This window comes from Chrysochloris asiatica, unplaced genomic scaffold (genome assembly GCF_000296735.1).
Source record: "Chrysochloris asiatica unplaced genomic scaffold, ChrAsi1.0 scaffold00007, whole genome shotgun sequence".
Lineage (NCBI taxonomy): Eukaryota > Metazoa > Chordata > Mammalia > Afrosoricida > Chrysochloridae > Chrysochloris > Chrysochloris asiatica.
In genome coordinates, this window is record NW_006408525.1 from 28,790,666 (window position 1) to 28,816,382 (window position 25,717).

General features: G+C 43.6%; 2 protein-coding genes across 2 annotated transcripts; both read left to right on the top strand.

Annotated features, from left to right (window-relative positions):
• The first annotated feature begins 7,817 nt into the window (after window positions 1–7,817).
• Window positions 7,818–10,673, top strand: RPL27 (ribosomal protein L27). The gene is made up of 5 exons (XM_006832697.1): window positions 7,818–7,853; window positions 8,109–8,191; window positions 9,277–9,446; window positions 10,375–10,485; window positions 10,597–10,673. Exons 2-5 carry the CDS (start codon window positions 8,111–8,113, stop codon window positions 10,643–10,645), a joined length of 411 nt encoding a protein of 136 aa, XP_006832760.1. The 5' UTR covers window positions 7,818–7,853; window positions 8,109–8,110; the 3' UTR covers window positions 10,646–10,673.
• Window positions 10,674–21,645: 10,972 nt separating this feature from the next.
• Window positions 21,646–24,184, top strand: IFI35 (interferon-induced protein 35). The gene is made up of 7 exons (XM_006833707.1): window positions 21,646–21,714; window positions 22,500–22,598; window positions 22,944–23,091; window positions 23,189–23,295; window positions 23,381–23,567; window positions 23,662–23,768; window positions 23,993–24,184. The coding sequence occupies exons 1-7, from the start codon at window positions 21,646–21,648 to the stop codon at window positions 24,182–24,184; spliced, it is 909 nt and encodes a 302-aa protein (XP_006833770.1).
• Window positions 24,185–25,717: the final 1,533 nt, after the last annotated feature.

The window sequence follows — 25,717 nt, forward strand, 5'->3', positions numbered from 1 at the left end:
GTTCATACTTCTGTCTGCTTGTTGTAGGTACTGCTCCAGGAGTGACCAAAGATTGGGTGAAATGTATAACCTGGAAAACCAAATGGGCTCCAAGCATGCCTGATTCAGAATCGTTTTCATGTGTTGCCGGCTGCACTTTCTCTGTGCACTATTGCACGGTACATTTTAACTTAAATCTTTTGTTTAGCAACATGTTACTTATTTAACTTCATTATTGATGTTTGGGTAGAATTACTGCACCTGTGTGAAAGAATTTAAGTGTAAAATGATGTGAAAAAAGATACATCTGTGATTGGTAATAAAATCATAGTATTTTGTGTAAGTTCTCTGCAAAGATCTTGGAGACTAACCCTCGTCTATGTTTTCTAAGTCCACCATGGCATTGTTGGCCCATTTGATCCAAATCAGTCTTTGAGAGTTATCTGGCTCTTGACCTTCCTGCCTCCTCCTTGACCTGGATCGCCATTTTGGTTTCCCATCATACTGCTTCACTGAAAAGTACACGTAGCATCACCACCACCCCACCCACCCCAGCCCAGGCTGCAGGCCCATTCACACAGCAGGTCTCACCACATCTGCCACTGTTGGGACTGTTGCTCTGCATCCACTTGTCAGGAAGTCATTTGGGGTGGACGATAATGACAAATCCCTGGAATCACCCCAGTAGTGTCTTTTTTGAATCCTTACATAAACTGATATAGTAAAAGGCTTTGTGTGTGTGATCTTAATGTAACTTACACTACTTGGAGCCCTGGTGTGGCACTGCAGGATAATGCACTGGACTGCAAGGTCAGCGGTTCAAACACACCAACTGCTCCTCGGAAACCCTAAACAGGGTCACTATGAGTCGGAACCAACTCCACGGCACACAAACACCACAACCAACCACATTAAGGCCAAAACCAAACCCACTGCTGTGAAGTCTAACTCCTAGCAAACCTCTAGGACAGAACAGACTGCTCCATAGAGTTTCTGAGACGAACTTCACAGGAGCAGACAGCCTCATTTTTCTCCTGCGGAGTTGGTGTTAAGTGCTGTTGAGTTGATTCCAACTCCTAGTGATCCTGCATAGGGTTTTCAAGGAGTGGCTGGTGAGCCCAAACTGACAACCTTGGCGATTCAAACTGACCTTGCAATCCAGCGCATTAACCCACAGCACCTCACCAGTAGCTGGTGGCTTTTAAGTCGCTGACTGTGGTTAACAGCCCAGCACTCAAGCTACTATGCTATCAGGCTTCCTGGACTTTTAAGGCAGTGTTCCCATTTTTCAGCTGAGGAAAGTGAACCCCACAGGCTTACCTGCGGGGGAGAGCTGAGATTTGAACTCAGATTGCCTGGCTCCAGACCCTGTTGTCTTTCCACTCTGTCATACTACATCCCATTGTAGGTTTTAGATTTTTTGTCACCTTCACACTCATTCCACCATCACACTAGGGAGAAGAAGGTATTTTGCACATACCTGCCAGGAATTACAGCTGCCAGAAGATTGGGCTACAGGGAAATGGACAGTCAGAGCTCTGCCAAGTTCTTTATGAAACCATAAGGTATGTATAGACAGTCCAGCCAGCACCCCAGCATTCACTCACATCACCTGGATCAGAACTGAGGACAAAGCTCTATTTTTGGCTTAAGAGTGAGGCAGACGGAACAAGGGAGGAGAGGGGAGCAGTCAGCCCAGGACTATAGGACTGTGCAAGAATGGAAAGAAAAAAAGCCATGGATAGCCAATGAAAGTGCAGAGTCACTGGGAAAATGAAGTATGATCCGAGAAGCATTGTTAAGCGATTTCTAAGGTGTGTATTTATTCATTATTGAGCACCAACCAACTGTGTGAGTCAGGCTAGATGCTGAGGAGAGAGAGAAAACATACTCCCTGCCCTCAAGAAGTACACGATTTTAAGAAAGAGTTAACCCAAATCAACTGGAGATGGAGTAGCTTGTTAAAACAGATTGCTGACTCCTACCCCCAGAATTTTTTATTTAGTAGGTCTGGGATGAGGTCTGAGAATTTTCATTCCTAGTAAGTTTCCCTTAGCGTTCTAGTGTGGCATTATAGGATAAGCACTGGACCTCAAGGTCAGTTTGATTGATGGTTCAAACCCACCAGCCACTCCTTGGAAACCCTATACAGGGTGGCTATGAGTTGCAACTAATTCCACAGCCCTTAATAACAAATCCATCTCCCTGCCGCTCCTCTGTTAGTTTGTCGTACTTTGGTGGCTTACATGTTGCTGGGATGCTGAAAGCTATGCCACTGGTATTTTAAGTACCAGAAGGGTCACCCATGATGGATAGGTTTCAGCAAAGCTTCCAGACTTAAGACAAGGAAGGTTCGGCTGACTAATTCTGTAAACTTGGCCACTGAAAACCTCTATGAATAGCAATGGAACACTATTAGCTCCAGAACATTTAATATTGAAATATGAATAGCATCAGAATATTATCAGATATAGTGCCAGAAGATGAACCCCTCAGGGTGGAAGGCACTCAAAATATGACTCACCTTGATGTAAATGGAATAAAGCTTTCAGGATCTTCATTTGCTGGGTTGGGGCACAACGCAAAATGAGAAACAGCTGCAAACATCTATTAATCAGAGTATGGATTATACAAAGTATGAATCTAGGAAAATTGGAAGTTGTCAAAAAAATGAAATGGAATGTTTAAAGATCAATATCCTAGGCATTCATTGAAATGGACTGGTATTGGCCATTTTGAATCTGACAGTCATATGGTTTACTATTCTAGGAATGACAAATTGAAGAGGAATGGCATCACATTCATCATTAAAAAGAATATTTCAGAATCCATCTTGAAGTACAAGTCTATGATAGGATTATAGCCATGCCCAGTTAACACCATTATTACTCAAATTCACGCACCAACCACTAAAGCCAATGATGATGAAATTGAAGAATTCTACCAACTTCTTCAGTCTGAAATTGATCAAACATGCACTGAAGATATACTGATAATTACTGGTAATTGGAATACAAAGGCTGGAAACAGATCAGTAGTTGGGAAATATGGCCTTGGTGATAGAAATAATACTGGAGATCACATGATAGAATTTTGCAAGACCAATGACTTCTTGATTGCAAATATCTTTTTTAAACAATATGAAAGATGACTATACACATGGATCTTACCAGATAGATTTCACAGATATCAAATTGACTATATCTGTGAAAGAGATAGTGGGAAAGCTCCAATATCATCAGCCAAAACAAGGTCAAGAGCAGACTGTGGAACAATCAATTGATCATTAAGCAAATTTAGGCAAAAGCTCAAGGAAATTAAATCTACAAGATCCAAAATATGACCTTGAACTGAATTTAGAGATCATCTCAAAACAGATTTAATTCAGTACACACTAATGACCGAAGACCAGAAGAGTTGTGGGATGACATCAAGAATATTATACAATTATCAGGACTGATTGTGAGGGTTGGAAATGTAAAGGTAGACGTTTTATAGCAAGGAGGGGAGTGACTAACTTTTCAGTCTAGGAGCGGAGGTCCCTAGAACCATCAAGGGAGAAGAGCAGAGAGCGGGACCCTACCCAGAGAAGCAGTGATGCCTGAAATGGAGCCAGAGATGATGACGTGGAACGATGAAGCAGCTGGAGACTTTAGATCCAGAGAGGGAGAGCGACTGTGTGCTGAAGACCTGGGGGGTACAGGGGAAGGATTGCAAGGAGGGGATTGTAACCATGGCAATGAGACGATATATGATAGAATGAATGTAAAACTAATGTTCTCCCATGTAAACTATCACATAATTCATAATAAAACATTAAAAAAAAAAAGAATACAGGAAGAAAGCAAAAGATAATTAAGAAGATAAGAAGGAAAAGAACAAAATAATGTCCAAAGAAACTGAAACTTGCTCTCCAGTGCAGAGATGCTAAAGCAAATGGAAGAAATGAAGAGGAAAAAGAACCGAACAGAAAATCTCAAAGGGCAGCTCAAGAAGACAAAGTCAAACCAAAGATGGAGGCAGAGATGAGGACATGGAGAGAGGGAGCAGCTGAGGACTGAAGACTCCGGACTCATGGAAAGAGAGGGACTGGGTACTGGCAACCAGGAGGCAAGCTTACAGAATGTGCTCTTTGGTTGTTTAAATTATTATATATTCCTGAGTGTTTCTGCGTACACACACACCGCCCAAAAAAGGGGGCAATGGAAGCAAATACTGTTGAATGATGATGCATGGAGGAGATTATAATCGTTGCAATGAAACGATGGTGTAGAGCTGATGTTCTCCCAGGTAAACTAGCACTCAATTCACAATAAAAACTTAAAAAAAAAAAGACAAAGTCAAGTATAATATAATGTGCAAAGACCTGAAGTTAGAAAACCAAAAAGAAAAAACATTTCTCAAGAAAGAACTGAAGGAAAACCTTGTAATATTGAATACTGACTTGTAATATTGAAGGATTCTATGGGTAAAATATTGAATGATACAGAAAGCATCAAAAATGATGGAAGAAATAACACAGAGTCACTACATCAAAAAGAAATGTTTGATGTTCAACCATTTCAAGAGATAGCATATGACCAAGAGCCAGTGGTACTGAAGAAAGAAGTCCAAGATGCATTGAAGGCATTGGCAAAGAACAAGGCTCCAGGAATTGATAGACTGTAACTTGAAATCTTTCAATAAGCTAATGTAGCATTGGAGGCACTCACTAATCTATGCCAAGAAATTTGAAGACAGCTAGCTAGCCAACTGATGAGAAATGATCCAGATTTGTGACCATTCTTAAGAGGAATGACCCAACAGAATGTGGAAATCATCGGACAATATCATTAATATCACATGCAAGTAAAAGTTTGCTAAAGATAAGTCAAAAACAATGCAACAGTACATTGACAGGAAATTGCTAGAGGTTCAAGTCAGATTTAGAAGAGGATGTGGAATGAGGGATATCATTGCTGATGTCAAATGGATCTTGGCTGAAAGTACAGAATACCAGAAAGATGTTTATCTGTGCTTTATTGACTGCAAGGGTTTTCGACTGTGTGGATAATGATAAACTATGGACAACATTTTAGGGCATGAGTATTCTGGAATAATTGTGTTCATGGGGAATCTGTACATAGACCAAAAGGCAATTGTTCAAACAGAACAAGGAGACACTGAATGTTTTAAAATCAAGAAAAGTGTGTGCCAGGGTTGTATTCTTTCACCATATTTATTCAATCTGTATGCTGAGCAAATAATCCAAAAATCTGGATTACTGAAAAACATGACATCAGCATTAGGGGAAGATTCATTAGCAACCTGCAATATGCAGATGATACAACCTGGCTTGCTGGAAGGGAAAAGGACTTAACGTATTTACTCATAAAGGTTAAAGAGCACAGGCTTCAATATGGGCTGCACCTCAATGTAAAGAAAGCAAAAATCCTCATCACTAGACCAATTAATAACATCTTAATAGAGAAAATGTTGAAATTGTCAACAAATTCATTTTGATGGACTCACTATCAACAGTCATTGTAACAACAGTCTGAAAATCAAATGACATATTGCATCAGGGAAATCTGCTTCACAAGACCTCATTAAAGACCTTAAATATCTCTTTTAGAGCAAAAATGTCAGTTTGAGAACTAAGCTATGCACCTGACTCAAGCCATGGTATTTTCAATAGCCTCATATGCATGTGAAAGTTGGACAATGAATAAGGAAGACTGTAGAAAAATTGATGCATTTGAGTTGTAGTGTTGGTGCAGAATATTAAAAGTACCATGGACTGCCAGAAAAACAAACATATCTGTGTTGGAAGAAGTGGAGCCAGAATGCTGTTTAGAAGCCAGGATGGCTGACTTCATCTCTCATACTTGAGACATTTTATAAAGAGAGACCAGTTCCTGGAGAAAGACATCAGGGAGAGGGTCAGTGAAAAGAAGGAAAATCCCCAATGAGATGGACTGACACAGTGGGAAGAGCAATGGGCTAAATAAAATGGAACAACGGTTGTGAGGATGGTGCAGGTCCGAGCAGTGTTTCGTTCTGTTGTGGATAGGGTAGCTGTGAGTTGGAACAGCAAAGCTGCAGAAACAAAGGGTCTAGGAGAAGACTACAGGGGCTGAAATGGACAAGGTAGTGTGGTGGGTGTAACAGGAAGGATGCTAGGTTGGAAATGAAAGGAGACCTAACTGTACATCACAAAACTCTGGACTTTGTTGCTGTAGAACTGTCCTAAGGAGAGGCTAGAGTAGATGATTTGTGATGTTCCTTCCAAAATAAACACACTGGACTGCTAACCATAAGATACATGTTTTGAGCAGCCAGCCACTCCCCAGGAGAAAGATGAAGCTTTGTGCTCCCAAGATGATTTAAAACCTCAGGGTCCCTATGAGTTGAAACCGACTGGATGGCACTTAACAACAAGAACAAAATGTAAAGATGAAACTACCTAATTAGAGTGATAAACCATTAGAATGTGGTAGTGAGAGCTGCTGAGGAAATTGGTCCCCAGGAGAACATGGGAACATCAGAAAGTTAATTGATTCCACATCTTACCTCAAGACCAATTCTATAGGATGGGCTCTCCTTTTGAACTCCATCTAAAAACATTCTTCCTGGGAGTGATGGAAAATTATTCCATTTAAGTACCAACCTGAGTTTCAGACCTAGATTTGAATCCCATCTATGCTATTGGTTAGGTTCATTCCAAACAAGGGTATATATCCTCTAGTAATCTCATATCCTCATGAACCAACTAGACAGCATTTAACAACAACATATGGGAAGGAAATACTCCATATGCAGAGTGCTGTGGATTTAACAGGTTATGAATTTATATCAATAAAGTGCCTAGCCCCTTGTCTGGCCCAGAACAAGTAATCAGTATGACAACGTGGTAAACAGCATTTCTGGACTGTTGAGTCTGAGTTCCAGCTCCGCCACTTAACAAGCTCTGGACTTTGAGCAAGTTGTTTAAATTCCCTAAATCTCAGTTCCTTTAACGAGAGAATGGAGATAGTGATAATACCTATTGCCTAGTGTTGTTACAAGGATCAAATGAAATACTGCACATAAATGTAAATGATTAACTCTGCTTGACACAGGTTAACAACTGCTGTTTCCACCATCCTTGTCCTTCACTTCTCCCACTGCTTATTCAAGTTGGTAAAGTCAGTTGTTGTTGTCAGGTGCCATCGAGTCGGAACCGACTCATAGCGACACCATGCACAGAACGAAACAATGTCCGATCCTGAGCCAACCTCACTACCGCTGTCACACTTGACACCATCAGTGATGCCACTTGGCTGATCCATCTCGTTGGGGGTCTTCCTGTTTTTCTCTGACCCTCCATCTTACCCAGCATGACATCCTTCTCCAGCGACTGTTCTCTCCTGACAATATGTCCAAAGTATGAGAGAGGAAGCTTAGCCGGTAAAGTCAGTGACATCCTGTAAATGCTGGGAAGAAGAGCGTTCGCGTTCATTTGATTAATCCTTGTCTTTCCTTTTTTCAGAGCCTCACAAAGTGCACAAGGTAGACACCAAACAAATAGCCCATTTTGTTCTTTGTATCTTCTAAGGCAAAAATCGTAGAGTTCAAACGGTCCTCCTAGCGCCAAGGAAGAGACGGCAATAGAGCAGAATTCCTTTACCCTATTACCAGAAATACGGATAAAGTTTGATTCAAAAAACCGCTCTGCCAGGCCCTACTCCTTCCTCACGAGCTACTTCCGCCCACAATACAGACTCAGACACATCAAAGAAGCGTGGCGCAACTTAAGGGACGATACCGGAAATGAGGTCACTTCTCTCCGGGGTGAAAGGTCAGAGGAAGTACCGTCTCTTCCTTTCTGCTGTCGGCCTGGGTGGCTACTGTCGGTAGGTAGAGCCTTGGAAAGGGTCTTCCAATCTGCTTCCATCCGCAGCCGGGGTACCGGGTTACGGGGCGGCGTCGGGTGCGTTCTGTTCCTCGGGCTTTGGCGGCTTAATAGGGGATCCTGTCGTGCGAGCAGGGTCGGCAGGGAGCGCAAGCTAAAGATCGGGCTTATGGCCTGGGCTTGCGGGCAGCACTCAGCCCAGAGGGTCCTTGACTCGCCAGATGTCTGAGTGACTTCTTTTCCTTGCTCCCTGCAGAAATGGGCAAGTTCATGAAACCCGGGAAGGTGGTGCTGGTCCTGGCCGGACGCTACTCCGGACGCAAAGCCGTCATTGTCAAGGTACCAGCTTCAGGGACTAATACACCCGCGTGTCGCGGAAGCCGGGACGGCTCCGGAGGTTCCACTGAGTGTTGCTGGTTGAGAGAGTGGGTTCATGGGGATTTTTGAGAAAATGCAAACTAAAAACAAACGAAATGTATTGGGCACCTAATAACTAAAGTATTCTCCACTAAAAGAGATTTTCAGTAACAAAGATTAAGTGCTGTCGAGTCGATTCCAACTCAGCGACCCTGTAGCTGGTGGGTTTGAACCGCCGACCTGTGGTCCGCAGTCCAGCGGACCCATGAGTCTAAATCAACTCGATGGCACTTACCGTCAACATAAACCTTTTTGGATTTCCATGTACCCTTCTATCCCCTCCTGCCAGAGTGCCCTGTGTTCTAGCCACACATTATTGCTTTTCGCTGTTCGGACACTGGGGCACCTCTGACTCACTTCCACCTCCTGAAATTGGTCTAAAGGTGGTAGAATGTGCAGGCTTTGTAGCTGGGCTGCCGCTGTTTACTTTGATTTCAGACTTTACCCCATAAGTAGTGTAACCAGGAGTCCATAATTGATATGGTTAAAAGCGTTTAACGTCCTGGTGTAGTGCTGTGGGATAATGCTTTGGAGAAAGATCAGTTTTAACCACAAGATCAGCGGTTCAAATTCACCAGCTGCTCTCCAGGAACCCCGTATGGTTCAGAACCTACTTAGAGGCACTTAACAATTAGCACAATGGTTAATGGTTCAACCCCATCCAGAGGTGCCTCAGAATACAAGCCTGGTAATCTATGGAGCAGTTTACTGCACATGCGGAGTTACCATGAGTTGGAATTGATGGCAACCGATAACAGCAGTGTAACTATGAGGGTTGTGAGATGCACACACTTCGTAAATGTTTGTTATTTTCAAATTCCTTGCCTTTTCCTGTTACTCTCTGGGCATCAAATATGACTTACCTAGTATTGGGGTTTTTTGTTGTTTTCCTTCTACTGAGTGGGTCTCAAGACATCCGGTGTTGGGAGTTTTCCTTCCACACCTTCCCTACATCTAGCGCAGTGCTTGAGTAGACAGTTAATATGATGTGTAATTCTTTCATTTAGAACATTGATGATGGTACCTCCGATCGCCCCTACAGCCATGCTCTGGTGGCTGGAATTGACCGCTATCCCCGCAAAGTGACAGCTGCCATGGGCAAGAAGAAAATTGCCAAGAGGTCAAAGATCAAGTCTTTTGTGAAAGTTTATAACTATAATCACCTCATGCCTACCAGGTGAGCATCTCAAGAAGTGAGAATGAATCCAGAGGCAGCCTTGGTGGAAAGGGACACCGTTTCAAATTCAACTTATAAAGTAGCTGTAGTTCCCAATCTTCTTGTCTCTGTTACCTAACTTGGAGTCCTATTTCACTTGAAGCTGTAGATTAGTCTTTGTCTGTGAAAAGTCTGCCTTAAGCTGTCTCCTTACCTATAAGTTCTTTGGATGTTGAATACTGATGGTTCATCTGTTTCCATAGTAAACACAGGCATAGGGTCTGGTCCACCCTCTAGTTTAATCTAGGCTGTCAAAAATGATTGGTTAGTGAGTCCATTTAACTGCTGGGGGTCCTTAAGCATGTCACTATCGTGGTATAAAGATTACAGACTACAAGACTTGGGAAAGTCCCAAATGAGAATTGCCCAGAGCTGGCAGCGTGTCCCTACAGTTTGCTACCTTAAAGGTGGTACATTCGTTCAGTATGATGACTTATAAAGATGCGTAGCTCTTAGGTGCTGGGGGCTGAAATTTACAGCTGCTAGCTTCATAACTTTTGCATTTTTATAGTGAGACTTGGTATAGGCAGAACTTGAACATCACTAAATCAGCAGTGGCATAGAAATATAAAGTAGTTGTGGAGAGTTGAGAATAAAAGTGTCAAATTTTTCAGTGGCTTGGATCCATGGAAATGAATCCATTAAAATTAGGAGTTTCCCAAAAATGTTGTTAGGAGAGGGGGCAGACCAGCCCCTATACCTGTTGTTTACTGTGGATGGAAACATAGGAAACAACCTTTACCCAACATCCAAGGGATTTACAGGTGAGACCGCTTAGGCACAGCTTTCAATGAGTGGTTTATCCCCCAGTGTCCCAGGAAAGCTTGGACTGTGTGAAGGCCCTGACAGCACTTGAACTGGTCCTCCCTCCCCTGCTATCACTCCCCAGGTACTCTGTGGATATCCCCTTGGACAAAACAGTTGTCAACAAGGATGTCTTCAGAGACCCTGCCCTTAAGCGCAAGGCCCGCCGGGAGGCCAAAGTCAAATTTGAGGAGAGGTAAGTAGGCTTTGGTTGTTAACTACTGGGATACAGTGTCACTGTTCTTACAAGGAATTTCATTTACCTGTTGATCTCTTCATCAATGTCATTTTTTTCCCCCACCTCTAGGTACAAGACAGGCAAAAACAAGTGGTTCTTCCAGAAGCTGCGGTTTTAGATCCCTTTTTCTTTCAGTCATTAAAAATGCAAAAAATCCCTGTGTCTGACTCTTGCATGTGTTTTTGGACTGGGAATGGGAACATTGCTGGAATGCTAGACATTTGGGTAGTAGAGAAGGACTAGGAAAATTAAAAGTTAAATCTTAACTTTTTCTGAGATTTGAACTAGTATCCTCAGCCTTGTAATCTTTTAGTGATCCCTTAATGGGTAAAGCGTGGTCTACTGAACTGTTTCTTGATGGCTTTTTTGACTGTAGAGTTCATTTTAATCAACTTTTAGAAAAGACATATACATCATTTGTTGACAAAATCTCATTGATTTTTCAATATACTTTGTCCACAAGCTTTCTTATTCCCTTATTTTAAAAGGTTTTAGGCTGAGCTTCATGCCATGAATGTATTCCTTCACTTATTCATCAGAGGTGAATCTTCTTCCTTCAAGGGCTGCTTTCATGAGACCAAACAGGTGAAAGTCTGATGGAGCAAGAACAGGACTATAGGGAGTGTCAACAGTTGTGGGCAGACCTGTGGACGTGCATTGTCATGCAAGATCACAAAGCCCTTGGGTAGCAATCCTGTGCATTTAATATGAAGTTTAAGCTTCAGCTCTTCAGTGAGCCTCTGATGAGCACTGTTGATGGCTGAACCTTTTTTCCTGATAGTGTTCAATACTGACCCTTGAGCATCCCAGAAAACTGTTAAGCATTAATTTTCCAGGTGATGGTTGCCTTGAACTTTTTCTTGGTTGTCAATTTCCATTCCATACTCTGCCATTTACTCTCAGGCTCCTAGTGTTGAATCCATGTTTCTTCACCAATAAAGATTTTTTGTTCCTGATAGCTTTTTATGGGGTAATTCTTTCCTGAGCAGAATTGGCATTCTTGACTTTGGCCTACTACATGCCAGGAGAACATTTTCCCCTCCCCATGTTAAGGCATTGAAAACTACCCTGGCTGGAGACCAGGATTCTGAAACGTAGAACTGGTGGGAGTCAGCTGGATGGTTTTGTTCTACCAGTTTGCTGGGGTCCGGTTCTAGAGAACCACAGCTGTGGTTAAGTGACAATTAGCAAATTCATGGGGTTTTGAGTTGAATTTATGTAAAGCAGAAGGTATATTACCCAGTGTACCTCTCCTACTGCCAGTTTAGGAAGTTGGAGTTGAAGGGATTCTGTAGGACAGGAATCTGCAGAGGAGATTGCTATGCCTCTTCTGCAAATGAACAAAGATAAAGATTCTACCAAATTCTCAGTGTTGATCTCAGCCCTGGTAGCACACTCTACCAAAGTTGTTGCTAAGTGCTGGCCAGTTGGTTCTGACTCAAGCTGTGTAGGATGTACAAAGGATGGTTAGTGCGTCTGAACTAACGGCCTTTGCTTATCCTACAGCGCCACATCAGAACTAAAATGCAAAGGTTAAGTACCTTCGAATCAGTTCCAACTCAGCAATCCTGTGTAGGGATTCTGAGGATCAGCTGGTGGGTTTGAACCGAACTTTTACAGTTACCTTAAGTTCAGGGCTTATCCTACAGCAAGCACCACACCAGGAAGACTCCAATTGCTCCTATAGGGATCCTGTTGCTGATTGATTTTAGTGCTTACTATGTGTTAGTCACTGTTAAGCTCCAAGGATGCAGGAATTAGCAAAACCTTCCTAATTTGAATTGTTTGACATGCTCTGAAGAAAAATCAAGATAGGAAGTGGAAAGAAAAATTGAGATAGGGTATTATTGGATAGCTGTGATGTCCTGGGGAGGAGGGTAAAAGTTAAAAGGACACGGAGAAGGTGAGATATGAAAGCATGAGTGCAGCGAAGAGACAGTGTCAAGTTTATTAGCTGGCTTTGATGCTTTGGAGCCCTGCACTTAGTTTTCAGCTACTTACTGGGTTGTTAGGATCTCATAAATTGGACAACCTGCTTTCGAGGTCAAGAAGGCTCCTCCCAGGGGTGGGGAAGTCTCCGCTGGGGGCGGGGTGACTATCCAAAGAGGACGGCTTTTCACAGAAATGAAAGTGGAAGCCAAGAGCCCTCCGGAACTTTCAGACGTGTGGCTGTAAAAAGGATACAAACAAGCACTTAGTCGTGGTGAATTCTGCCATTTCCTGCCAGCTCTGAAGCCTCAACTCCTGCCAACCGGACCTCCATATCCATGTCTGTTGCCTATGATGTTGTAAGTGAGGAAGAGGGAATGGGGGTGGGGAGAATCAGAGGAGCACTTCTTGGCTGGGAGCCTGCAGGTGTCTCAGGGCCCGGAGGCCAAACTTCTCTGTGCACATCTCAGACCAGATAGAGGATGGCAGAGAAACACGGGACTAGGATTGCTTCTTCTGTGGGGTTGGCTGAGTGAAGCTTCCGCTAATCACCCCAGCACTTCATATCCCGCCTGTCCCTGCTTTATTTGTAGCCCAAACACTTATTTAAATATTGTAGACCATTCAAGCAGGTGGTTTTGTCTGTCTCAGCCACTGTATGAAGTATAGGTCGGGGCTTGGTCTTAGATGCTCAGTGGATATTTTTTAGACTATTTGTAGATGACTGAGTAGAATTTTCATAACCCTCCTATTCTTTCACCTCTATTTCATCTCCTCCCCTCCTTTGGTGTTTGACAGCCCTGGGCCTGCGTATCTTTGTTGTTATGTGCCGTCGAGTCGGTTCCAACTCATAGCAACCCTGTACAGGGTTTCCGAGGCTGTAAATCTTTACAGGAGCAAAAAGCCTTTCTCTCACGGAACAGCTGGTAGTTTCAAACTGCTGACCTTGCGGTTCACAGCCTGATTCATAACCACTATGCTACCAGAGCTCCTTTAATCATCCCTTACTTTGTTTTGTCTTCTCTGCATTCCGTTTTATCTCCTGACTCCAAAGGATCCTCCAAGATTACATTTTAAAGGTTCTGTCCTTTAAAGAGGACCCCTAGTGGGACTGTGGGTTAAGCATTGAGCTGCTGACCTCAAGGTCAGTGGTTCAAACCCAACAGCCACTTTTGAGGAAAAAGATAAGGCTCACTACTGCCATGAAGATTTACAGTCTCAGAAACATTTCATAGAAGTCACTCTGGGTCAGGATCCACTCCATAGCAATGGGTTTGGTCCCTTAAAGAGTTCATCCACATGTCGCTTCAACCCAGAGTCTTGCCCACCAAGTCCTGTCTCTGTCCCTTACCCTTTGTGTGTTCAATGACCTGCTTTGCCTTTGTAGATTTAATCACCTCAAACTCAAATCACTAAAATGACCTCATCCTCCCTTGCCAACTTTTTTGTCTTTGAAAAAAGCAATGTAGTATCAAGTGGTCTTTGGAGATAAAAGGACATGCTTGGCTTATTTAAGCCCATTATTTCATCCTGATAAACTTTAAATTCTTCATCTATAAAATAAAGATTAAAATAGAAAACATTTGATATTCATATACCACTTACTACTATGTGCCAGGTACCAGTGTTCCAAACAAGATTCTAGGTGAAATTTGTTGCTATGACTGTTTTACAAACGAAGAAATCAAGATTCAGGGTGTAAAGTAACTTGCCTGAGGTCATGTGCTAAGAGTTGCTGGGATGAAGCCCAAGAAGGTTGGCTCAAGTTTGTGCTCTTCTGCTAAACTACCTCCCATACTTCCATGATGAATATAAATAAGGTTTTATCCTATCATTCTAAAGTTAGTTTCTAAACTCAACAAGTGAGAGAATAAATGTATACCCACCAGTTGCTCCTTGGAAACACTATACAGGATTGCTATGAGTTGGAATCAACTCAATGGCACATAATAGCAACAGCAAACGAGTATACAAAAGGTACACTCTCTTCATGAACTTAAAGAGTCCTGGTGTGGCACTGTTGGATAAGTCCTGGATTACTAATTGCAAAGTCAGTGGTTCACATTCACCAGTCCCTCCTAGGAAACCCTATATTGGGTCACTATGAGTTTGAACCAACTCAATTGCACTTAACAAACAAAAAAACAATGAACTTAAGGAGAAAGCATGGCAGCTCTGCAGGATAAGCACTGGACTGGGAACCAAAAGAGGGGACCAATTGGTGACACAATGTGAAGTATACAACCAATGTTATTAAATTATTCATATAGAAATTATGAATGAATCTATGTTTGCCTGTATCTATTTCCACCAAACATAAGTATTCTGCCAGCTGCTCTGCAGCTGTTCCAACAAAGATTTACAGCCTCAGAAACCCTATACAGGGCCTTCATGAGTCAAAACCAACTCAGGGACACCACCAACAACAACCATGAACTTAATATAGAATGGGTCACAAAATTTTTAGTAGAACACCACACAACGTTGACTTGCACTTAGGGACTATACTCATGTAAATAAACAGCATGCATAGTTTAATTCAAGTAACTGACTAGAGTTTGCCTGTGTTGTGCTTAAGCCAGTTCTTTGAAAGTTTCAGGAGTTTAGAGACTGGAGGTTGTTTTGTGATTCTTCAGTGAAGTGGAGTTGAACTGTGCCTGGCACATAGCAGGCCCTCAGTAACTGCTAAGTCTCTTCCTTTCCTGCTGGGTCAGTGGCTTTATTCCGAACTCTTCATATCTGAAACCTGCATCATCTTTGGTTCATTCCCCTTCATCTCTAACACAAACATCCACAAGGTTGGCCACATGCTCATTTGCACATGCTCCTTTTGTGCCCACGGCCAGAGGCCCTGGTCACTTCCTGTCACATCCATCCCAATTTGAGTCTTGGAGTCTCGGGTAGTTTTCCTCTTGCTGAGGTCACTGCTCCAGTACCCCAGTCATCACTGCCACATTGGCCATTATTTTATTTACATTTTTAAACTTTTATTGAGTGAATTGAGTGAAGTTTACAGAGCAGATCATCAGTTTTACATTCAACAAATCATATATGTTACTTTATTACAATGATTGCAATCTCCTCCATATACCAACAGTTAACAGTGTTTACCTCTACTCACTTTAACATGGCATTCCTCTGTGCTTCCTGCTACCTTCATCTTTCCTCTGCTGACCTTCCTCTAGTATATTGCCTGCTCTGTCATCCATATTAGCGTGTGTCTACCCTCTAGTCCTGGTGTGGCACTGTGGGTTAATGCGTTGGACTGCAATGTTGGTGGTTCCAGTTCATGAGCTATTCCTTGGAGACCTTATTTAGGGTCGCTATGAGTCAGAACTGACTTGACGGCACTTAACAACAACAACCCTCTAGTCCATGAACAATTTTCCCTTCCCCCTCCCTTCCCCTCCCTCCCCTCAAGCATCATAGATTGTTTCTTTTATCAAGAAAACCTTTTCTTAACTTTTTACATTGGCCATGTACAATATTTGCTCTCTTGTTATTAACTAATTTAATTCAGCATAATGTCTTCCAGATTCATCCATGTTGTGAGGTGTTTCGCAGATTCATTGTGATTCTTCAGTAGTGCATTGTATTCCATTGTGTGTATGTACCAAAATTCAACATTCTTTTGTTGATGACCATTTAGGCTGTCTCCAACCTTTTGATGTGTCTCTTATAGACAGCATATTGAAGGATCCTGTTTTCTTAACCATTCTGCTGTCTCTTGACTGTGCATTTAATTCATTTATATTCAGTGTAATTAACGATAGGTATACATTATTTACTGTCTTTTTGCTGTGTGTTTTTTTGTGGTTGCTGGTTTCTTTGTTCCATATAAATTTCTGTACTGAGTTCATTTTGTTTGTGGGTTTTCTTTGCATTTTCATTTTTGTTGTGGTAATAATGTTTACTAAATCTATCTGATTTTCTTCTTAAATTTTTGATGTGCAAGTGTATTAATTTTCTTTGAGGTTAATATTTTGCCCTATTTAAAACAGTGTTTTATCTTGAAATCTACTTGACTTCCTTGCCTTTGAAAGTTCTATACCTACACTAATTCCTCTTTATGTTTTGTAGTTAACCTCATTATAAATTGCTCTCTCTGATTCCCTGTTTTCAGTCTTACAGGTTTGTTATGTGGTGCTGTAGGTTAATGTAACATCAATTTGAACCACAAGGTCAGTAGTTCAAATTTACCAGCTGTTCCTCAGAAACCCCATACAGGGTTTCAGCTATGAGTTGGAACTGACTCAATGTCACTTAATCACCTAACCAACCATACAGTAAGCACTGGACTATGAATCACAAGGTCTGCAGTTCGAGCCCACCAGTCACTCTTCAGGAGAAAGATGAGGCCTTTTGCTCCCTCAAAAATGTAAAGTCTTAGAAATCCTATATGTGGCCGCTATAAGTCAGAACCGACTTGACGGCACTTACCAACACCACCAGCATATCTGAACTGAGTTCTGGGCAGTGTTGTCATTATGGTAATCTGAGGTTGTTTTTCTCAGTCCAAAGAATACCCTTCAGCATTTTTTATAAAGCTGGTTTTCTTTTTAAAAATTCCTTTAATTTCTATTTATCAGGAAATATCCTAATTTATCTATTGTATTTTAGGGACAGCTTTGCTGAACATACAATTTTGGATGGCAATTTTTTTCTTTCAGTTTTTTTATGTCATCCCATTGCCTTTATGTCTGCATGATTTCTGCTGAGAAATCAGAGCTTCGTCTAATTGGTTCTCCTTTACCAGTAACTTTTTGTCTTTCCTGAGGTGCTCTCAGGATTCTTTACTTGTCTTTGGAAAGTTTGATTATGATATGTCTTGGGGATTTTCTTTTGGGGTTTAACTTCTTGTCTTTCATGTTGTTAGGGACGTTTTCTTTGGACAACTACTCTTTGATGATTTTCTCTGTGCTTTTTATTGTGTATTCCTATTCCGGAATTCTAATCACTTGTTAAGTTGTTCCTCTTCATGGTGTCCCACATAACTCAGACTTTCTTCGGATTTATATATTCTTTTTTCTGATTGTTCTTCTAGCTCACTAATTCAGGCTTCCATTTCTTCACAGCTACTCCTTTGAACTTTCAATGTATTGTCTATAAGAGCTTAGTGTTAATCTTCTGGATTTCTAATTGTAGGTTTTGTATTGTTTCAAAATTTGCATTTATTTTGTCTGTTCTTACAGTGTTTTCCTGAGTTCTTCCAAAGCTTTTACTATGTTCTCCTTACTTCTCTCAATCTATCAATACTTTGGAGGCACCTAATTAGTCTTTTGAATTATTTTTGTTAGTTCCATTACCTTTTCTTCCTCAGAAACATTTTCTGGCTCTGCATCTTGGTCATTTGTTTGAGTTAGTCTCTCTTGTTTCTTCATGTGAGTGAAAATTGTCTAGTGTTTCCAGGCCATTGTGGGGTTATCATATTTGCACTTAATTAATCATTTTATGTTGGTGTGTTCTTAGGTTCTCACCAGCGGTCTCCTGGGGGTGTAGTTAGAGAATGGAAGCATGCACACTGTTCTTGTTCACCATTCATGCACCTCAGTTTAGGGTGGGTCTTGCTGGTCTTGGCTGTTGTCTGTCATTGATTGGGTAGCATAGGAGCTGGTACTTGTGCATTGTGTACAGGTGTGACTGGGCTGTATGGGCAAGGTTGCTGTCTCCTGTTGGATGAGAAAGAGAAAATCCCTCCCCACCCCACACACACATTAAAACAGAAGCGAATAAACAAACAAGGAACCAGTAATGAAAAGAAGAAATAATAAAGAGGGAAAAAAAAAAAGAAAAAGAAAAACAGGTAGCAAGCAGCAAAAATGCACATAATAACTCTAAAGACTTAAAAGGGGCAGGGAAATAGAACTCTAAGAGAAAATAAAAGGAAGAAATTTAAAAGACAAAACCACTTAAGAATAGTTACAAAGAGAAAAAAGGGACAGGAAAGTGGACCTATAGAAGAGAAAAATAAGAGAGGTCTCTGGTAGCGTAGTGGTTCCAATCAGGCTGCGAACTTCAAGGTCAGCAGTTCGAAACTACCTGCAGCTCTGTGGGAGAAAGATGAAGCTTTCTGTTCCCGTAAAGACTTACAGCCTCGGAAACCGTGTTCAGGGTCGCTATGGGTCGGAACCAACTCGATGGCACTAACAACAATAAAAGGAAGGAAAAGGAAAAAAAAAAGACTTATAAAAACTAGGGTAAGGGAAGATGAAAAGAGAGTAGAGAGTAATAAAAAATGATCAAAAGGGAAAAAGAGAAGAGGGGAAATGAGAAACAATTAAAAAAGGACAACAACAGAGATAGGATAAAACTCAAGGGAATGGAAACAGAAGAAGAAGAGGGGGAAAGCAAACAAAAACAGTGGAACAAGAAAAGGGAAAATTAAACCCCAAAATACAAACAGTGTAGCTGTTGGACCTGGAGAGGAGAAAACTCTGGGGGCTCCTGCAAGCCCAGGAGGTGGGTGTGGGAGGGATGTGGCAGCAGAGATCCTACAGGCCTCCTTCTCTGTGTTCAGGGCACTCAATCAGGAAGTAGTTTGTGGGGGTCCTTGATGGAGCTGGTTTCAGTGTCTGTCAGGACCACAGGGCAGCTGGGAGCAAGGCGATGGTTAAATGCTGGTCTGGTGGATCTGTTGGTTCCGGAGGTCTAGAGCCAAGCCCACCTGCATCCAGGCACCAAAGAGGCTCACAGATTGGTCACTTTAAATGCCATTTTCCTTGCATCACTTCCCCTTTTAGAAATCTGCATTAATTCCCTGGTTTTTATTGTGAATTGAGTGAAGCTTTACAGAACACAGCATCAGTCCCACATTCAACAAATCACACACTTCATGTCATTACAATGACTGCAGTCCCTTCCATGTAGCATCAGTTCACAGTGTTTACCTCTATTCACTTTAACTCTTGGACTTCCCCCTGTGTCTTATACTACCTTCATCTTTCCTACTTCCCTCTTGTTGTCTATTGCCTTCCCTATCGCCCAGGTTAACATGTGTCTAACTTCTGGTTTTTGCTGTGGGTTAATGGGCCAGATTGCACCGCAAGGTAGGCAGTTCAAGTTCACCAACCACTCTTCGGAAACCCTATACAGGGTCACTATGAGTCAGAACCGACCCCACAGCACTTAACAACAATAGCAACCTCTACCCAGTGAATAATTTTCCCTTCCCTCCCACCCCTGGTAACCATCGTGGAATGTTTCTTTTATCAAAAAAAACAATTTTATTACCTTTTTACAATACAGATCTCATACAATATTTGCCCTTTTTGGCTGCCTTACTTCACTAGTATAATGTCCTCCAGCTTCATTCTTGTTATGAGTTGTTTCACAGATTCATCGTTATTCTTCAGTGGTACATAATATTCCATTGTGTGTGTGCACCAAAGTTTGTTTAAGCATCCTTTTGTTGATGGGCATTCAAGTTATCTCCATCTTTTTGCTATTGTGAGTAGTGCTTTAATGAACATGGGTGTGCATTTACCTATTCATGTCACGCTTCTCATTTCTTGAGTATATATACCAAATACAGGGATTGCTGGGTCATACAGTATTTCTATTTCCAACTTTTTGAGGAAGTGCCATATCATTTTCAACAGTGGTTGTACCATTTTACAGTTCCACCCACAGTGTGGGATGGAATTTATATATATATTCAATTCAATTTTCTTCCCTTTTTTTTTTCTTTTTAAATTTTTGAAATTAGGTAAAAGTTTACAAAGCAAACTCGTTTTTCATTCAACAATGTATACACACATTGCTTCATAGCATTAGTTAAGATTCTCTCAATGTAACAGCATTCTTCCTTCTTTCTCCAAAAAATTGAATCATCTTCTTAAAATAAAAATCCAGATTTCTGGCTTCCTTTAAATTGCTGGAACTGCGTGCCTATGTGATAAAAGAGGTTTCCCATTTTAGTGAGCCCAATGCACGCCCTGCTTTGTCAGAGCCCCTGAGACTCCCTATGGTTTCTCCCTGATGCACTGGTGTCCTTAACTGATCCCTGAAGGCAATGAGTTCGCAACCCCTGACTTACAGAAATATAAATAACTAGGTATCTTTTTCACCACTCATAAACCAGCATAATTTGGTCAAACCCTAGTTTTCCTCTGCTTAAAATAGACATACTCTACGCTAGATTTTGTTGTAGTTGTTAAGTGCTTTTGTGTCAGTTCTAACTCATAGTGACCCTGTATAACGTTTCCAAGGAGCAGCTGGTGGGTTTGAACTGCCAACCTTGTGGTTTGCAGTCTAGTGCTGATCCTACAGCGCCACACCACAAGCACTAGATTTTAGTGCTCTTTATCATTTGTACCTATCCTGTCATTCATTCACACAATACGTATTTACTGAACACCTGTTGTATACCAGGGAGTTTACTAGACACTGGGAACTGGGAACAGAAAAATGACCAGGACAGTTCCATCTTCTAAGAACTTCTAAGTGTGTTTCATTGAGCTGACATTATCCATCGTTCTTCCTTATAGGAACTCTGGTGGTACAATGTGTTAAGCAATGAGCTGCTAACAGAATAGTCAGCAGTTTGAACCCACCAGTTGCCCCACAGGAGAAAGATGGGGCAGTCTGCTTCCAGAAAGATCACAGCCTCAGAAACTTTACAGAGCAGCCCTGCTCTGTCCTGTAAAGCCACTATGAGTTAAGAATCAACTCAGCAGTGTGGTTTCTTCCTACTAGAACTATGCCCCCCACCAAATGTTGTTGTTGTTAAGTATCCTTGAGTAGTGGTAAATCAGGGGTTGCAAATTCATAGTAACCCTGTATAGGGTTTCAAGGAGCAGCTGTTGAGTTTGAACCGCTGACCTTGTGGTCCAGTGCATATCCTACAGAGCTACACCAGAGCTCCTCCTGCCAAATTATGTTTCCTAAATCGTAATGTCTATCCATTTGGGAATGGATTTGTTATGATAATGAGCAGGATCAGTATTGGGTATATCTTGAGTCAATCTCTTTTGAGATATGTTGTTTGTTGTTAAGTGCCACTGAGTTGGTTTCTACCCATAGTGACGTTGTATAGGGTTTCCGAGGAGCAGCTGGTGAGTTTGAACTGCCGACCTTGTGTTCCAAAGGGACCTTGTAGTTGAGTGCTTATCCTACAGCACCACACCAGGACTCCTTTTGAGATATAAGAGAGATTAAACAGGATAGCAGAGCAGAGATGGGGGAAGAGAGATGCTACACTTCAAGAAGACCACCCAGAAGCTGAAGGAGCAGCAGCAGAGCCCAGGACCTTCCCCCAGAGCCAGCGCCCTGAACTCAGACTCCTAACCGTGTAAATGGAGAGAAAAGAAATTGTTAAAGCCACCCATTTGTGGTCTTTCTGTTATAGCAGTACTAGAGAACTAACAGGAGCCCTGGTGTGGTGCTGTTGGATAAGCAGTGGACTGCTAACTGTAAGGTTGGTGGTTCAAACCTACCAGCTACTCCTTAGAAATCTTATAGAGTCGCTATGAGTAGGGTACAGGATCACTGTGGGTTGGAACCAAATTGACAGCTAACAACAATTATTACAGGGATATTTTTATAAATAATAATTTCTGCTGGCACACAGCAAACATTTTAAACAATAATTTTGGTGTCACCCTTTTTGACAGTGTCACCCAATTTGGTCAACGCTCCTTACTCCCCTACTGAAACCACTAGGACCAACCAGACGTCTATCTGCCGTCCCGGAAATTAAATGAGCCTAGGGGAACAGGGCCCTATTCTGTAGGATAAGCACTGGACTGCTAACCACAAGGTCAGTGGTTCGAATCCACCAGCCACTCCTCGGAAACCCTATGCAGGGTCACTGTGAGTCAGAACTGACTTGACGGTACTAAACAACAAAAAAGGATTCTGTATCGTTCAGTGCAGGAGGAAATTGATGTCGGGGAAGGGTGGGTTACACCAACCCTAGGTTTTCTGCTTCCATAAAGATTTAGAGCCTTGGAAACCCTGTACAGGGTTACTATGAGTCAGAACCGACTCCACGGCACATGACAACAAAAAGTGACGTCATTGGTTGGCGCTCTCCATTCCCATAGGCCTGCTGCATCCTTCTGGAAGAGCAGACCAGACTAAAGAAGAGGCTTCATGATCTGCAAAAGCTGAGAAAGGAATCTGGGAACTGCCCCCAAGACAAGGTAAGGTGAGAAAGAGCTGGGGAATGGGCAGTTCTTAGTTTCACTCCTGGCTCTGCCACTTTCTTGCTGTGTGACCTCAAGTATGCTATTTGAATTCTCTGCTGCCTCATTCTTATCTGAAAAGTGCAATTACCTACTCAGAGCTTGGGAGCTTGTAAGGACAAACTAAGACCTTGTATGCAGGTGTCCAGCGTGGTGCCTGACCTGCACTCATCCGGTTCTTCTTCTGTATACCTGTGTCCCTGGCCTCCTCAGCATCTGTCCAGTGGGGTGCTTTCCTCCTGGGAGGGAGTGGGAAACTCTACACCCTTTAGGCTGCATTGACCTCCCTTCTCCCAAATCTAGGTCCCGTTCCCATGTCCTGAGTTACCTTTTGTATTTCGAGGCCACACTCAGCAGGGCAAGGAAGGGCCCAAGTCTTTGCTTTCCAACCTACGGATCTGTAGCCCTCTGCCTAGAGGCTCTGCTTTGGTCACCTTCGATGACCCTGAGGGTGAGTTGGGCAGTGTGGGTGAGGTGGAATTGGGTAGGTGGAGGCTCAGCTTAAGATCTGGAAAGCTTCCCAGTACTGACCCTGCTCCTCCATCCAGTGGCCAAGCAAGTGCTGCAACAAAAGGAACACGAGATCTGCCTGGAAGAATGTCGGCTGCGGGTGCAGGTCCAGCCCTTAGAGCTGCCCATGGTGACCACCATCCAGGTGACAGGAGGTGCAGGCATGCTGTGGACCTGGGCATGCTGCAGTGGGGCTATGCCTGCGAGCACTCCCTTCTGTCTCACCCTAGGTATCCAGTCAGATCGATGACCGGAGGGTGCTGGTCAGTGGGATTCCTGTAGGGCTCAAGTTGAGTGAGGAGCAGCTGCTGGACAAGCTGGAGATCTTCTTTGGCAAGGCCAGCAACGGGGGCGGTGATGTGGAGGTTCGAGAATTCCTGCAAGTGGGTGTCATGCTGGGATTTGCAGAGGATGGAGGTAAGGGCCCAGCAGACCTGTGGACAGGGTGCATTAGCCCACAAAGAGGAGGAAGCTTTGATGCTAAGGGTCTGCCCCTTCCCTGTTTCCACAGTGGCTCAGCGTCTGTGCCAGACTGGCCAGTTCAAGGTGCCATTGTGTGGGCGGCACTTCCTTCTAAGAGTCTCTCCCTACATGAGTGGGGAGATCCAGAAAGCTGAGGTAAGCAGGAAGTTGGTGAATCGTGGCCGGGCCAGGGTAACCTGTCTGCCCACCAAAAGCTTGCCCAAAGAAGGAACAGAGTCTCCTGAACTCTACTGACCTACCTACTAGCAGCCTTCTAGGCATCCAGACTCCTAGACTCCCATGGAGCACTGCCTGCCCTGACCTCTGGCCTAGCCTCTTACTCCCATGAGCCTTTGCCTAGCTCTCTGTTCTTTTCCTAGATCTCCTTCCAGCCAGTGGCAGGCTCAGTGGTGGTGCTCAACATCCCTGATGTCATGGATGGCCCAGAGCTCCACGATGTCCTGGAGATCCACTTCCAGAAGCCCACCCGTGGGGGTGGGGAGGTGGAGACATTGAAAGTCGTGCCCCCTGGACACCAGGGCATGGCAGTCTTCACCTCACTGTCAGTTTAGAGGACTGTTCTTCTCATCGCCTCCTACCCCCTCTGCTAAGATTCTCAAACTGGGCTGAAGGTGGGTGCTTGTAAGAGAGAGATTGCTTCGCTTATCATAGGGGCAGGGATTAGAAATTGCGAAACACTGCCCAACAACAGTAAAAGTGCCTGGGTGGCATGCTGTTCTTCCTCATTTTGTTTCAAGAAGTTTGATTTGGGCCTGGAAAGGAGGGTTGTGGGGGGCAGAAGCCTCCTGCTAATAAGTAGGCCTTCCCCAAGCTCACCTTCCCTCCCACTCTCAGAGGCAACGTTCAGGACCAGGGTTTGGCTTTTTATTGACACAAACACAAAGGCAGCTGTGGTCATGGGGTGGGGTATACAAAAGCAGAAACTGCATTTCGCATGGTCAGACCTCTCCCCACCTCCCATTGGCCAAGGCTGGGGCAATAACCATCCCTCACCCCAACTTGGAAAGCAGAGAGTTACACCCCTGGGAGGTCCCCACTTTGGCTCCTGCAGCCCAGGTCCTAACCCCCTCTTCCCTCCCGGTGCCAACTCCCCACCCATGTAAACAAAGTGTAGGGCTGAGTTGAAAACGCTGCCTCCCCAGCTCTGAGAAGGCAGGAGGGGGCCTCCCTTGACAGCAAGGGGGAATGTGCTTAGATTTTCACTTTGGTCCCAGAAGAAGACACAGACAGCACTGCCTCTCAAAGCTCTGGCTGGTAAATGCCACACATATCTGCAAGGCTGAGAAACCTTCTCCGCCTCTTCCTCTTCATCCACCGATAGACAACAGAAAGCCCCAGACATAGGACATGGCACAGACCACAGCGAGGGGGACTCCTCCTACCTGGGCCCTGCTCCTCACTGGCACGGACACAGATTTTTGGCAGTGGTGTGGAACTGGGGATGAGTGAAACCCCAGCTCCACCAGAATGAGAAGGCACTGGGGAGAACAGGAACCCCCCTCCCCCCCACATGCACACAAGCACAGGTTTCCGTTGCTAAGGCACTGAGAACAGATCCAGAGAACTCAGTGAAGCGGGGGAGGGGGTTCTGTGTCCCTCCCACAGAGTCGTGACCTAGGGAGAGGTCTGATTCCAGCCTTGGTGAGAGGGCCACCTTGGCTAAGAGTGGAGAAAGCCCATTTGTGCTTAAGAAGTCGGGGCAGAAGGACCATGCAAGAGTTCAGGGGTGGCACTGGTTGGCATGGGGGTGAAAGGACACTGGGGAGATGGGTACATGCTGGAATCACACAGACTGGCCCCCATATCCTGAGCTGACATTTCAATTCTTTGGGGAGGTGGTGGGGCAAGGGTGGAAGGGAGATGAGGCAGGGGCGGAAGTACACAGAACAGGACAGGTAGGGATTGGCTAACCTTGGCACAAAAGCAGCACAGCAGACCCAGGGCAAGGGTGGGGGGCAGGGTGCTTCCTGCCCATCTCTGACCCTCCTTGTCCCTTTGGCAGGGCCCAGATATCCAAGTGATCACTTCCCAACCTCTTCAGAGGGCAGGAAGGGGGAGGGATAGCCCTGACTAAAGAGAAAGGT

Coding starts and splice junctions, on each gene's coding strand:
- RPL27 (XM_006832697.1), top strand. CDS start 8,111: ATGGGCAAGTTCATGAAACCCGGGAAGGTGGTGCTGGTCCTGGCCGGA. Junction 8,192..9,276: donor GCAAAGCCGTCATTGTCAAG/GTACCAGCTTCA, acceptor TCTTTCATTTAG/AACATTGATGATGGTACCTC. Junction 10,486..10,596: donor AAAGTCAAATTTGAGGAGAG/GTAAGTAGGCTT, acceptor CCCCACCTCTAG/GTACAAGACAGGCAAAAACA.
- IFI35 (XM_006833707.1), top strand. CDS start 21,646: ATGCTACACTTCAAGAAGACCACCCAGAAGCTGAAGGAGCAGCAGCAG. Junction 21,715..22,499: donor GCCCAGGACCTTCCCCCAGA/GCCAGCGCCCTG, acceptor CCATTCCCATAG/GCCTGCTGCATCCTTCTGGA. Junction 23,296..23,380: donor CCATGGTGACCACCATCCAG/GTGACAGGAGGT, acceptor GTCTCACCCTAG/GTATCCAGTCAGATCGATGA.